Source organism: Takifugu rubripes, chromosome 13, assembly GCF_901000725.2.
Source record: "Takifugu rubripes chromosome 13, fTakRub1.2, whole genome shotgun sequence".
Lineage (NCBI taxonomy): Eukaryota > Metazoa > Chordata > Actinopteri > Tetraodontiformes > Tetraodontidae > Takifugu > Takifugu rubripes.
In genome coordinates, this window is record NC_042297.1 from 7,315,239 (window position 1) to 7,330,640 (window position 15,402).

Sequence of the window (15,402 nt, forward strand, 5' to 3'; positions counted from 1 at the left end):
AGTGATAGTTGGAGGTCACGGGCCGATGAAGCCAACAGGACCACATCATCCGCAAAAAGCAGAGACGCGATCCTGAGGTCACCAAACCGGATCCCCTCAACACCATGACTGCACCTAGAAATTCTGTCCATAAAAATTATGAACAGAATCGGTGACAAAGGGCAGCCCTGGCGGAGGCCAACCCTCACCGGAAACGAGTTCGACTTACTGCCAGCAATTCGGACCAAACTCTGGCACCGATCGTACAGGGAGCGGGCAGCCCGTATCAGCGGGCCCGACACCCCATACTCTCGGAGGACCCCCCACAGGACCCCCCGAGGGACACGGTCGAATGCCTTCTCCAAGTCCACAAAACACATGTGGACTGGTTGGGCAAACTCTCATGCACCCTCGAAGACCCTGCTGAGGGTGTAGAGCTGGTCCACTGTTCCACGCCCAGGACGAAAACCACATTGCTCCTCCTGAATCCGAGGTTCGACTATCCGGCGGACCCTCCTCTCCAGTACCCCTGAATAGACCTTACCAGGGAGGCTGAGGAGTGTGATCCCCCTATAGTTGGAACACACCCTCCGGTCCCCCTTCTTAAAAAGAGGGACTACCACCCCGGTCTGCCAATCCAGCGGCACTGCCCCCGATGTCCACGCGATGTTGCAGAGTCGAGTCAACCACGACAGCCCTACAACATCCAGAGCCTTAAGGGACTCTGGGCGGATCTCATCCACCCCCGGGGCCTTGCCACCGAGGAGTTTTTTAACTACCTCGGCAACTTCAGCCCCGGAGATACGAGAGCCCATCTCCAGGTCCCCAGGCCCTACTTCCTCACTGGAAGGCGTGTTGGTGGGATTGAGGAGGTCCTCGAAGTATTCCTTCCACCGATCCACAACATCCCGAGTTGAGGTCAGCAGCACACCATCACCACTATACACAGTGTTGACAGTGCACTGCTTCCCCCCCTCAGACGCCGGATGGTGGTCCAGAACCTTTTCGAGGCCGTCCGAAAGTCGTTCTCCATGGCCTCACCAAACTCTTCCCATGCCCGAGTCTTTGCCTCGGCAACCGCCGTAGCTGCACTCCGCTTGGCACGCCGGTACCCATCTGCTGCCTCAGGAGTCCCACAGGCCAGTAAGGCCCGATACGACTCCTTCTTCAGCTTGACGGCATCCCTCACCGCTGGTGTCCACCAGCGGGTTTGGGCATTGCCGCCACGACAGGCACCAACCACCTTGCGGCCACAGCACCGGTCAGCTGCCTCAACAATGGAGGCACGGAACACGGTCCACTCGGACTCAATGTCCCCCGCCTCCCCCGGGACATGGTCAAAGCTCTCCCGGAGGCGTGAGTTGAAGCTCCTTCTGACAGGGGACTCTGCCAGGCGTTCCCAGCAGACCCTCACATCACGTTTGGGCCTGCCAGGTCTGTCCGGCATCCTTCCCCACCATCGGAGCCAACTCACTACCAGGTGGTGATCAGTTGACAGCTCCGCCCCTCTCTTCACCCGAGTGTCCAGAACATGCGGCCGCAAATCCGATGACACAACCACAAAGTCGATCATCGATCTGCGGCCTAAGGCGTCCTGGTGCCAAGTGCACATGTGGACGCCTTTATGTCTGAACAAGGTGTTCGTTGTGGACAATCTGAGACGAGCACAGAAGTCCAATAACAAAACACCACTCGGTTTCAGATCAGGGGGGGCGTTCTTCCCAATCACACCTCTCCAGGTCACACTGTCATTGCCAACGTGAGCATTGAAGTCACCCAGGAGGACGAGGGAGCCCCCAGAAGGGGCACTCTCCAGCACTCCCTCTAAGGACTCCAAAAAGGGTGGATACGCTGAACTGCTGTTTGGACCATAGGCACAAACAACAGTCAGGATCCGTCCCCCCACCCGAAGGCGAAGGGAGGCTACCCTCTCATCCACCGGGGTAAACTCCAATACACAGGCACTGAGATGGGGAGCAACCAGAATTGCCACCCCTGCTCGTCGCCTCTCACCATCGGCAACTCCAGAGTGGTAGAGAGTCCAACCCCTCTCAAGAAGACTGGTTCCAGAGCCCTTGCCGTGCGTCGAGGTGAGGCCAACTATATCTCGTCGGAACTTCTCAACCTCGCGCACCAACTCAGGCTCCTTTCCCACCAGAGAGGTGACATTCCATGTCCCTAGAGCCAGTTTATGCAGCCGGGGATCAGACCGCCAAGGTCCCTGCCTCCGGCTGCTACCCAAAACACAATGCACCCGACCCCCTTGGCCCCTCCTGCAGGTGGTGAGCCCACGGGAAGGGGGTCCCATGTTGCCTCTTCGGGCTGTGCCCGGCTGGACTCCATGGGCAGAGGTCCGGCCACCAGGCGCTCGCCAACGTGCCCCACCCCCAGGCCTGGCTCCAGAGGGGGCCCCGGTGACCCGCATCTGGGCAAGGGAAACTTGGTACCAATGTTGTTATTCATCATCAGGAGGTCTGGGCTACGCTTCGTCTGGTCCCTCACCTAGGACCACTTAATCGTTATCTTTTATAACAAATCAATTACATGTGAATGTGGTATTGTTTTGAGTGTGCGTATATGAACCAAGGAGGTTGCAAAATAATGTATTTAATGCTATGACAAACACACATTAGCACTTCTGTCTGACATGTGTTCTGTCTGACATGTGTTATCTTCCACCACCATCATCATCATCATCATCATCAAGTCTAACGCTAACTCTAACCCTAATAACAACCTCAACCCTATTCTCAGTTTGATCTTAAAACTCAGCCTTATTCTTGCAACACACATGTAGATCCATGAGTCACGGCTTCTGGGTCCATCCTCCCATATATCCATCCCTGGCCCTCTTACTTGCTTCCGTGATCTCACACTGACGCGGTTGTGCAAGAGCAAGGACAGCCCATAAGATTCACAGAAGCGTTGGTGCATTATAACATCTTGATATAACCCAGGGCTTTGCTATATTTGTGTCAGGAAAATGAAGACAGATGCATCCCAGATCTCTTACAATTCAGCAAAGCTAAAGGGATGAAATGTCTTTTCTTTTTGGAGGAAGGTGAACACAAGAGCTCATCAGAAGTTTCTGAAGATGCCATTTTCAACAGGAACATGGATTCTGTTGGGCAACAACATCAATGGATACTTCAAATGCATGAATCAGCCAGATTTATAACCTCAACTATCACGTAGGAGTCCAGGTTGAACAAAACGTACATTTCAGAGTGTTGGTCAGAACAACTACAGCTAACCTACCTGCTGGCTGAGTGAGAGAGGATTCAACACCAATAAGAGGGAAAGGGTCAGGCTGGGAGCTTACCTGTGGTCGCGGGTGCCCCTTAACAATACACTGAAGCACGAGCGTGTATCCTTCTTTGATGGTGTAGATCCTCTCACTGATGTTATCATCATTGACATTACATGCTGCGCCTGAGTGCACAATCTGGGCATTGGCAGGAGCTGTGGGTGAGAAGAAACACAGCGCAGGTTTAGCAACACCTCTGGAGCAGGACAAAGACAATTCTCTTGTTAGTGCTCAAGTGATGGTGATATCAGGACCGATGACTTTGATAGAAGGTAACATGGCTGACATGTCGATGGTGGCAGATCTTTGAGGAAAATTATGTTAAGCAGTTTACTGGTGTTGGACAGTCCATTTGTTGTAAACACAATATGTAACAGCAACAGTCCAACAAATCAAGAGCTCTCAGAACCAAATAGCTTTGTTGACGTTAAGTTCCAGTTTGATGGCTCAGTCAAATGAACGTGATAAATGTGTGTTCCCAAAGAATTTTCATGCTGACAATAAAATACTTCCACAATTTTCTTATTTCACAGTAATTTAAGATAATACTCTCTGACAAACAAACACCAGAGAACTAATCAGCAACTTTCTTTTTCTACTTCATTTTGACTGAAAATCTGAAAGCTGAAGCTCCGTTTTTCCACAAGCAAAAGAGCAGAGAGTAAATCACTAAATTACCTACGTATAACTGAGTATTCAGATCTGGGTTTTATTTTTGCAAAAAGGACAGGATGGGGAAATAGCAAGTGACAGATGCACCATGGGAGATCCACAGCATGAGGACAACTACAGTATTTGACTCTGCGCTGACCCACAGGGAGGATGTGTTGCGTGCAAGCAGCCTCTAATAATGTTGCCTCCCATCCTCCCATCTTCAGACAGACAGAGAAACAACAGGTGAGGAGGAAAAAGGCCTGGGAGCAGCGTGGAACCCCAGAGAGAGTGAGAGAGAGAGGTGTAGGGATGACAGGGACAGCTGTGTAATTAGCATCAGTTCACAGGGGGAACATATTTTCATTGAGCTCTGCAGATGCTGTCGCTGGGCAGACAGGAAGGAAGTGACCCACGCTAAACTTTAACCACATCCGAAGCAACAAATTAAAAGTCCGAGTTGTCGACAAACCACTGGAAGAGTTCGCGGCAGAGCTGCAGGTGGAGAAAAACAAGAAGAGAGCAGCTCCATCGGTGTCTTCTAGGAGGTGTGCGGTTTCCAGTATGTCTTTACACCAGCTCACGGCTGAGTCACTGCAGGGTTCAGCTCTTGATTCATTCTATTGACTCAAAAGTCAACTGTGCAAACCAAATACATCATTAAAATATTTACACAAGAAAAACAATAAAGAAATCGAATGTTGTGAAACTTAAATTATGCTAGCAAGGATGGAAAAAGAGAAGGAAATAAAGAGGAGCTAGTTTACATCTTAGAACAACTGAGCAACTGAGCAATTCCTCCCTTTTTCACTGTCCACTAACCAGTTCCTGATTTTTCTTGCACTCCTCATTCTCACTATTCTGTCTGTCTCTCCATCTGTCTATCTAGGAGATTTGATTGAGAACCAATTCCATTTTCAATGAGGACCTGCTTTTTCTCTCTACGTAACATGTTTGCTGACTATGGTGATTGTTTTAACATGTAAATCTTGCCAACTTCGTACTTTGCAAAATATCTGACCTCACAACATTAAGAGCACTGTAGATGTACCCTCCTGGGGTCTGGAGGTGTGGTGGGACACATCAGGAATATGTGAAACTGATAGAGACGGTGAATAATTGTCTCTTATTGGTGTGTCGGCAATAGTTTGCCTCTCCAGAGAGGGAGGGAGGTCGGACAGAGCGGCTCCTCTGTCTGCTCTCGCCTCCGGCAGCTTGGCTGCTTCGGCTGTCTGTTCAGCTCCAGAAAGAGAGGCTGAGAGGAAGGAGGGGGACATAAAGGCAAGAGAGGGAGGCAGGGGGAAGATGCGTTGGATAGGGAGAGGAAAACGTCAGAAAAACAAAAATAGACTTAAAGAAATGAAGGAAAACTTGCAGAGGCGAGCGGAAGGTTGAAAAGACAGTACAGTGAGAAGAGAGACACTACAGAGAAGATCCGTCCAACCGAGATTTTTATGAGGTCCTATTAATGAGCCTGTGGACATGTGGAGAAGGACACATAAAGACAAAAGATGAGAGAGACTGACAGCAAGACCAGAGGCACAAAGAAGGTTCCCTGTAAGTGAAAGAACACATATCAAACCAGGCAATGATGCGAATGTATAAGGAGGGTTTCACCTGAAACTCCTCTCTCCTCACTCTATGTCTGTTACGGCGCAGCCAGAACACACACCCACACAACAGACAAACAGAATTCCAGGGTTAATCAAAGGAATAAAGTTGATGTAGAGAGTTTTTATGTTGTGGGTTCTAAATGGAGACCTAAAAATCTCTTAACGGTCAAACATCCACGAAAACACACAGGCTGTGTGTCAATGGGTCTGGTGTAAAATTCTGCTGGATCTGTTAGCGTTTCCTCACCAAGCGCTCTATCATCAACCAGCTAATGAGTTCTACACATCCCAAATGCTCAAACATGGAGGCTCTCCTTTTACAGTAGAACCAGCTCCAGATGAAAACAGGCCTTTAACTAAAGTGGCTGCAGACTTTGTGATGCCACATCGGCCACGTCCACATGCGCGACTTCCTCACCTGCTCAGTAGCGGCCAATGAGTGTGGGGAGAAGAAGAGAAGATCCCAGCGAGGCTGAGCTGATGGTAGCTGGGACATGTCATAAAACACTGAGGAAATGTCACAGCGCTAATGTGATGAATGTGATTAGGCCTAACTCCTGTAATGACCTTATGCAGAATGCCATAATCAGAAACCAGCATTTGGAAGGTGGATGATCCTATTTGGTTTATGTTAGAGTGATGAAATAATGGTGACACTGCTCACTGAAATAATTAAACCGGAGCCTTTCTGAGCATTTTATAACTAAATAAATACAATTTTTTACAAAATGTTAATTGTCAGCTAATTTAGTTAGCGAATGGGTGAGGTGGTGGAGTTCAATATCCGATTCCTGATCGTTCCTCCTGAATAATTTACTATTGTTAAAAAAAAAAAAATGTTTGCCAGCATCAAACTCTTCATTAATTAAAAAAAATGGTTTATTATCAATATGGCAGGTTTTAACTAATATTGAAAAGATTTCCCTGACTAAAGAAATCTCTGAAAATTGTAATTTAGTTTTCAGAAACAGACAAGAGTGAAGGAATCAGCTGTCTGAACCAGGCCAAAGGCTGCAACAGGAGGAGTGAGAACACAGGAAGTTGTTAACAAAAACATTTGTACAGTGTTGTGTTCTGCTGAGAGGCTCATCCATCCATTGAGGGTGGAAGAGCGTCATCAGTCAGAGGAAGCTCCTGTTTTGACAGCGATCTATCCCTCTCTGTCGACTCATCTATCAAAAGTGTTCGGAGAGGCGTCGAGTCGGAGCGTTTCTCCTGCATTATTGGAAACGTTCACAGAGATTCAATGTGCATTAGTGGTGAATGAAACATAACTATTGGCAGACGCCTGCTCTGATTAATTGATTCATCAGTGTATATCGTGTTTGTTTTTGTTGGGGGCAACGGAACATCTCTCACTAAAACTAACGATGAGACAGGAGAGCACGTGTCAAACTGCAGCCACAACTTGACTGAGTGCTGATCAGTGTGTGTGTGTGTGTGTGTGTGTGTGTGTGTATCCGTGTGTGTGTCTGTGTGTATCTGTGTGTGTGTGTGTATCTGTGTGTGTGTGTGAGGGAGAAAGCACTATTAAAATGTGCATGAACAAGTACATCCATGTGTATGTCGTGTGTCTTTCCCAGCGTGCTCTACTGGATCTCACGGAAGAATCCTACAGAAGGTCACGGAAGCCACCGAATGTGAAGTCACGCCAAGCATGATTGATGGGCTTAGTTACTTTATGGGGACTCTTCGTGCATGCCAATGAGCTCCGTCTCAATTCACTTCACTCACAAGAGACCATTTAGAGGCTTTGGCCCCTCCTCTGTTGGTGAAGGGGATGGAACAGAGTAAGAGAAATTGGGCACCTGAGAGAAAAGTCACAGATTTTATTGATTTACTGCAAACGGAGGCAGTAGCCACCTGACCCAAAGAAACACCAATCTTGACGAAGACACTGGCGCACGCACAAAAGTGCACATAAGCCTTATGACAGCAGCATTTTATCAGGATTCTGCCGTGCAGACAGGTTGGACAAAGATCAAAAGGCTGATGTCATGACCCATTTCCTTTCATTTTGGTGTGATTGGAGCTCCAGATATAACTAGGTGTCCGGGATGTGGTTTTAACTTCTGACCTATCTGGTAAATGGCTGTGATAAATGAAAGGACTAACCTTCAGAAATCTCCCAGCAATTTCAATCACTTCTAACTTTCATTCTCAACAGAATACACAGATATCAGAGACTCCACGCATTTTTAAAATCTTCTTAGTCTTACTTCAGACTTTTTACTAGTGAAGGTGTTGAATGTTATTACTCAACGACAAATTTTATACAAAGAGCGTCTCTGACATAACTCATCCAGCAATAATAATCTCAAATTAACACTCAGTCTTTCACCATCAATTTTCTGACAGGCGGAGCAGATTAACATGTTTATTATGACGAGGGCTCCTTGGAGCAGCACGGAACTAAAAAATAAATAATAATAATAGTAAAATAGTATAGAGTAGGTATCAATGAGCCAGGCCCTGGGTGGTGCGCCTTCCTCTGGAATCTCCCCAACAATCGAGAGGGTCATTGAGATTTGATAGCTGATGGGACATTCTCCTGTGTTTGCCAGTGAGCGATGGGGCGCAGTCGCCCCAAAAAAGGAGGAAAAGAGTGGGATTAACAAAAGTGTCTAGTGGCCGAAGAAGTCAATGTGAGGGGACTGAGGGAGGACGTTGGAAGGACAGAATGCAGGAGGGGAAAAAGGAAAGTGAAAAGCGAAGGACCTCTTTTGAAATGTTGCATGTTATGTGTTGGCAGAACAACACTGGAGGGAAAGGAAGGAACTTCACAGGATTTTCTTTGTTCTTTTCTAACCTGGTTTGTGTGCCAAACTGAATGATTTTATAAGCATTTTCAGCACGTAGGTATGTTAACTGAGAGGAACCTCAGCTAGATCTTCCCTCTTGCTTTGCTCGAGAGATAGCAAAAGGTCAGAAGACAAAACCAGCACCTTGATTAAATCTGAATGACGTGGAGAGAGGAAAGGTAGAAAATCCAATTAATTGAGCATATTCCTGACTTGTTATAGCAGTGTGCGGCTGCAGTTGCACAGAAAGGTTTATTTTTTATGTGGAGAGTAAAGCTTTGGGAAATCTAGCAGCAGCAGCGAGAGGAGAGACGGGTCTAAGGTGATGAATCGCAGCCTCACATACGAAGTGATCTTCACTTTGTCAGGTTCGCTCAAACGTGACTCGTGTTCCTCCCTAAGACTGGCCTTTTCACATGTGAGCTCTCGCAGGATGAAAAGATAACGAGAGAAGGGAGACGGAGAGCTCTGACGGAGATATGAAAAGCCCTTTGGCACAGATGGGCGGAGGGAGAAAAAAAAGGTGTGCAAGTGCAAATATTTCTTCTTTAACTCCTTTATCAATCCTTCATTCTCTTATCCTCATCACTCACCCTCTCAGCATTCTCTACAGGAAAATCTGAAGGGTCTAGCTGTCTGACTTCAGTGGCCCTCAGAACAGACGGGGGGGTTTAGGGTTGACATTTTGACCTAGGAAGTAATTATTGATCCACCCCATTTGTGTCAAGAATGAGAGCGAGAGAAATTCACTTTTTTCATCTGGATTAGAAATCAACCCTTAATAAAGAGAAATAAAAACCAAATTGTTGCTCCAGTGGTTCCCTGTCTCTAATTACTGATTTCTAACAGATGGTTTATTTTGCTGACTGGTTTTGGAGACTGGAGAAAGATTCCCAAGGGTTCTCTGGCATGTTTCAGCTGTTACGGCAGTATGACGGCCATGTGGATGGAGAAGACTGACCTCAGTGATCATCTGACAATCCTTCCTGTGCCACCAGTAGGTCAAAACCGCTTCTGTCTCGCACAATCTCCCCAATGATGTAGCGTGATGACTTTTATGGTCGTCTACCTTCTCTTTTGGCACCTTCACAAGGTTGTCTGGATTTATGTTGCCCACAAGAGGAAATGTAATAGGCTAACTTTCAATTTGCGCGATATCGCTAACACAGCCTCATCGGTACTTTTTGTCATTTTGAAGCAGGTTGGATCATTTCAGCCACAGACTGTATTTAATGGAGATAAGTCACTTTTATGTGACATGAAGAACCAATCATTAAGAAGTATGTAATAAAAAGTGATATAGGCTTGAAAATGAAGAAAGAGTTTCTGGTCAGAGCTCTGTGTTTGTGTTAAATGATGACTGGACACACACGTACACACACACACACACACACACACACACATACAAACACACACACACACAGACACACCTGCTCCTAGAAATAAATATCATGGTTGCCACTGATAAAAAAAATTATATGAACATTTCATATGATCCCCTTAAACATACAGAAAAAGTCATTTTCTTTCATTTTTTTCTACATTTCCAATAATGAATCCGGCTGAGGTTTTCCAAAGTCATCCTCATTTCAATCTTCAAACATGTCATGGGTGACCCAACAGGTGACCTTTTAACCCCTAAACACGTTAGCTGTACTGTTGTCGGCAGTCAACTACTTGACTGGTTACTGCACCTACAGCCTCTTCTTCAAGAGAGAACTAGCTAAATGTTGGATGGAAGCAATAAAATAAAAATCACAGAGGTGCTGCTGACTGGCAAGTCACACCTCCTTGTCAGAAATTTAGAAGTGAAAATGACTGTCGAGATTTGTACTTCACACACTTCACACATCATCATTCCCACAAACCTCTGCTGCTCAAAGCAACAAAACCATCTGTTAGGACACGAGGAGACAAAAGGAGTAACATAAGGAGAGAGAAACAGAGAACAATAACAGCTGGCAGGGCTTACGAATTTCACCAGAGGATTTACTTCTGTGTGTGTGTGTGTGTGTGTGTGTGTGTGTGTGTGTGTGCGTGTAGTAAAACAAGGTGTGCATATGCTTGCATTGGTGAAAATCTTTTTGTAGTTATTTTAGGTTGAGCTGTTAGAAGAAGATTAATCATTTTCACCCTGAAAATCATTAACCTTTGAGCTTATTACAACTCTCATGGGTCCACTGGAAGGTTTGTGAAGCTGAATCATCTTAATTGAGCCAAATTATCACACAACGGTGTGACTAAATAAAAAATGAAAAGCATTTTCAGAGAACACTAAATAGTCAGCCATCAAATAGAAACCAAAAGCAGCAGAGCCTGTTAAAATCAATGTGGTATGAGCAAGACTGAGAAACTAAAAACCCCTCTCAGAGACATGAAGGGCACACGTCTGACTGTCCACCTCGTTATAACAACAGACGATCTGAACAAATGACAACAGAGGAGGGACTAACAACGGTAGGTGGAGGAGGACACAGTGGGTCAGGTAGAGGCAGGCTGACCCAGAGGTCCCACATGAGTTAGATTTGTTATAAAAAAAAAACACAAAGTCTTCACAGGTGTAGCAAAATTGTTTTTCATTCTTGTCCTTGTGCAGCGAGCATTCATGATTGAACCCAGACTATAATGGTTTACCTCAGCATCACCTCCTTCTTTACTGCGTACCGAGCTTTTTGTGCAGTCAGATCAACGTTGAACAGACTGACACACTCACGGCAATGGTATGATTCAAGTAAAGTGGAAAAACTGTGTCGAGGGCACAGAAAAGGACACTGAACAGAGGACAGAGAAGAAAATCACCGAATTTACCTGAAAAATACTGTCGATGTGACAGCAGCGAGGTCACGTGCTCGACTGTCAACCTGACCTTATTCTATTGAGCCATAATGATGCACCCCCACACACACGCAGGCACCCACCCTCACACTCACACCCACAGTCCCACAAACACAGACCCATTCACACACACACACACACGCACACACACACACACACACACACACACACACCAAGACACACACAGAAACGCACAATGAAAAAGATACAGACAGAAGAGTCATAATTAAAATATTCTCTCCTAACAAGTGAAAGGTGTGAATCATGGACAGAAGGAGAATGAGAAAAGGATTCACTGAGGGAAGGTAAACCTGTCAGAGACAGACAGAAAAGGAGTGAGGAATAAAAAACAAGTTCAGACTTTAGATAGAAAACAGCACGAGTCCGTCCAAACACCCAGACAGATGGAGAGATAAGACTGTTGGTAAAAGATGTTCATTACTCCTGATAGAGGGAGGGAAGGAGAGATGGGTGGATGGAGGAAGAGATGGAGGGATGGATAGAGGGATAGATGATTGGATAGAGAGATGGATGGAGAGATGGGTGGATGGAGGGATGGATGGAGAGAGGGAGAGATGGGTGGATGGAGGAATGGATGGAGGGAGAGATGATTGGTTGGAGAGAAGGACTGGATAGAGGGGTGGATGGGTGGATAGATGGTGGATGGATGGCTGGATGGAGATAAATCAGACATAAAGGCCAAAATAAAAGCATCATTGTATTATTATTATTGTGCCTGCCTGCCTGCCAGCCAGAGAGAGAGAGTATAAAAAGGATTTTCATTCATTCATTTTCATCAGGATCATTTTCAGACCGACTAACCGTGCCCAGAGCTGCATCTGAGGCCTGATCACATATCCCAGTTTGCAGTTTTTGGTAAATTACTCAGTTTTAAGAAATGTATGTAAAATACACTGTGCTGAAAACAACTCTGTAACTTGTTTAAGTAAAAGTCATTTGAAACATTCATCCAACATCAGATTATTTTTTCAAGTATCGAACTGCTCAGAAAACTAAACATGTCGGAGGAGCTGACAGAAAAGGTTCCTGCTGCAGTTCTCTCTGTGGTTCCTTCTGTTCTACACTTCAGCCTTGATTTCAGTAGGGAACCCTCTCATTTCCCAGCTCCCCCTAGGAGAACACGGAGGAGCTGGTGATGCCATGAGTCAAGTCTCCAGTGGGTCTGGGTCTCCTCCGGGCTGGACCTGCCTGGGATACCTCCTGAGGAAGACTTCAGGGAGGCATCCAGACCAAATTCCTCTCTGACTACCTCTAAGACATCTGAGCTCCTGCAGGACATCTGACCTTGTCACCTTCTTTAGAGCAACATAAACCTCCCAAACTGGCACTTTGTTGGTTATTCAATAAATTTTAGTTAGTTGCTGATTGTTTGTAAAGGCACAGAAGGTTCCTCGAACACGATGCTAATTTCTGTGATCTGGTAAAGCCTGTCCACTCCCAGATTCTTTGATTCGACACACAGGCGTCCTAATGAGCCCCGGTATCCCTCCCTCAATTACTACTTCGTTGCTCTTTTGTCAGCCTGTTCTGTAGCCTAGCAACCTACAATTAGCAAGGTGACTAAAGTGTACAACATGATGGCATGTTAGCTTCTTGAACATGTGAACCTGTCTTCCATCGGCCGCAGATGGGATTGAACGTGCACAAGGCTCTGCCGCTCAGCCGGCAAACAATCCCAGCTGTCAATCACGTCAGCTGGCAGACAGATCAAGTAACAGCTTTATAAAAGACACCCAGAACAAGAGAGACCCACTCATTCACCGATGATTGAAACATCCACTATAAATCTCTACTACCGACATTTGTGGTGCAAAGTTCGATGATCAGAAGTTGTTACAATCATTCAGTCATTAAGAGAACAAAATGTAACATTGAAAAAGATCAATCAATCAATCAATCAATCAATCTTTTTGTACATAAAATGTAGCACAACATGTTTGCCATGATTAAAAGCAGCCCACGCCAGCATACATATCTTAGAAACATAAAAGGCATCTTATCTCTAAGAGACCCACAGGTTGGGCAATTTCCAGCCTTTAGTGGACATCTGATCTTTTGCTCCTCTTTCTGCCAAAAAAAAGGCTGTAAACCGTGGAACAAGAGTCAAGAAGAGTTTCTCTCTGCTCCGTTTCAAGAGTTCAGAATCACGGACTCAAAATTTCCTCTGTTAAAAACAGAAATGTGGAAATACTTGAGGTGTTAAATTTAAGATACTGTACCTTGAAATTACCTTCCTGCTAGACAAGACATCCAAAAAGGAGTAGCGAACCGCTGATTCACGGTGCATCTGCTGCTGCTACGTCCCCCTGTGACATATTTGATGTAATATGTATCTGCCACACTGCAATCTCACACAGACAGCAGCAGCAGAGGAACCCAGTGGATTATTTTTCAAGAGCAGACGCATCACAAGCTCGCTGGTCCTGTAGGAATGGAGATGGATCCTCAGACTTCCCCTTCAGTCAGCCTGGCTGTTCAGTTGCACAGCCAGTGGAGACATAAAACAACATCTGTGCTTCTCAACTCCAGACGATCACTTGTTTCTTTGTTTCTGTCGCGAGGATCTATTAGGAAGTAATATCACACATCTGAGCGTCTTGCCTGGGTTTTTTCTATCAGTGTCTGTTATAAACATCAGGCAGGAAACTGCTGCTCAATATTGCAGCACTTGAGATGAAGTGATTTTACAAACGCGCTGTTGCTGCATGCAGCTACAGTAGAGAAAACGTGCCTGCAGGTATGATGACTTAAAAGTACTACTGACATGTTTATGTCTGGTACCAGATGAGAGATAATGGCTCCCAGAGTTGCTGTAAACGTTACAAAAGAAAGAAAATAAAAAGAAAGCTTCTGTGGCCAGATACCTTTGAATGAGGCCTACTGTGACTCGTCTTCAATGTGTTATTTAACAGGAAATTAAATATTAACCAGGAGCTAAGAACAGTCGGACTCCAAACCCCCTGCGGATGGTGGGTAGTAAGACAATAACAGATTGAGGAAGAAGAAGAGGAAAAGTGTGAGAAGGAGTTGGATGTTAATAGGGACCATTAGCAGAATTCACATCTATAAAAGCTTTCAAAATATACAGGCTACGCTGACTATCACATTTCACACACACACACACACGCGCGTGCGTGAAGTGTGTGTGTATGTGCGCGCGCACACTTCTCTGACCTCACTGGACTTTCCTATTGGCAGTAGCACCCCCACGAAGGCACAGAGCAGAGAAGAGTCACACAACTCACAGCCGGAGTTAAAAGTAGTCCATGTCACACCTACATTAACAATGCATATTGTACCTTTCACCACAACGTTAATTACCCTCCCTTATTCTTCCAGCTACACTTGGTGTTGTCATTCCAGCACTCATTGCTACACACCCAGAAAACATCACGGCCTTTGAGATGCCTCTGTTGTCATCCTGACACCTCTGTAGTTTCATTCAGGGCCTCAGAATGAAGGGGGGGGGGACAAGACAGGCTTTTGAAGTTTCCTCTCCTCTATTTTGTCAGAGAGCGTTAACAAGGATGGAGGAGGAGCAGTGATGCAAGCTGGAGGTGATAGCTCCTAATTGGCTGCTTGGATGAGGAGGAGGAGGAGGGAAAAGAGGAGGGGATAGAGGTGCAGCAGAAGGAGAATGAGCAGGAGGAGGAGGGAGGGATGGATGAGGAGAAAGAGGAGGACACTACACCACTTTTGGGACTTTAGGGAATAAATCTGCCAATTGAAAAAAGAGCAAATTTAAAAGCACCAACTCAGCCAAGGCTAAGCTCTGAGCTCTGCATTCTGGGGGCGGTCACAATCTAATAATCAAATATGCTGGAGTTACGTTCAGCAGCAGTGATTTGCACTGATGTCCACGCTGCAGAAGACAAGCAGCTCATGAACCAAACTACTGTCTGTTGATGATCCCGCTGTAGCTGCAAGGGTGTCGGCGAAGGTGCCGAGCTGCCGACACGTCCACCATTTCTCAGATGACAGAGGTCACTTGTGACACTCACAGCTGTGAAGATGGTTCAATATTTCACAAAAGCATCTGTGCCCTTTGATCCTTTCAGGGCACTTGCAGAGTGAGGTGACTGTGGACCAGCAGCATTCAGTCACTCATAATGCAACAGTCCCTCTGCAGTAATAATGAAGGCAAAGAGCAGATAGTCAGCTGGGGAGTTTCTATCTTGGTCATCCTGGTGCAACA

At 45.9% G+C, this 15,402-nt stretch overlaps 1 protein-coding gene across 7 annotated transcripts in view; it reads right to left on the bottom strand.

Annotated features, from left to right (window-relative positions):
• The window catches only part of mdga1 (MAM domain containing glycosylphosphatidylinositol anchor 1), a 116,941-nt gene that overhangs the window by 85,550 nt on the left and 15,989 nt on the right, over window positions 1–15,402 (bottom strand). For all 7 annotated transcript variants that reach the window (XM_029846434.1, XM_029846436.1, XM_029846438.1 and 4 more), the window contains exon 3: window positions 3,302–3,441. In XM_029846434.1, coding sequence (XP_029702294.1) covers window positions 3,302–3,441 — 140 coding nt within the window. The remainder of the gene's footprint in view (window positions 1–3,301; window positions 3,442–15,402) is intronic.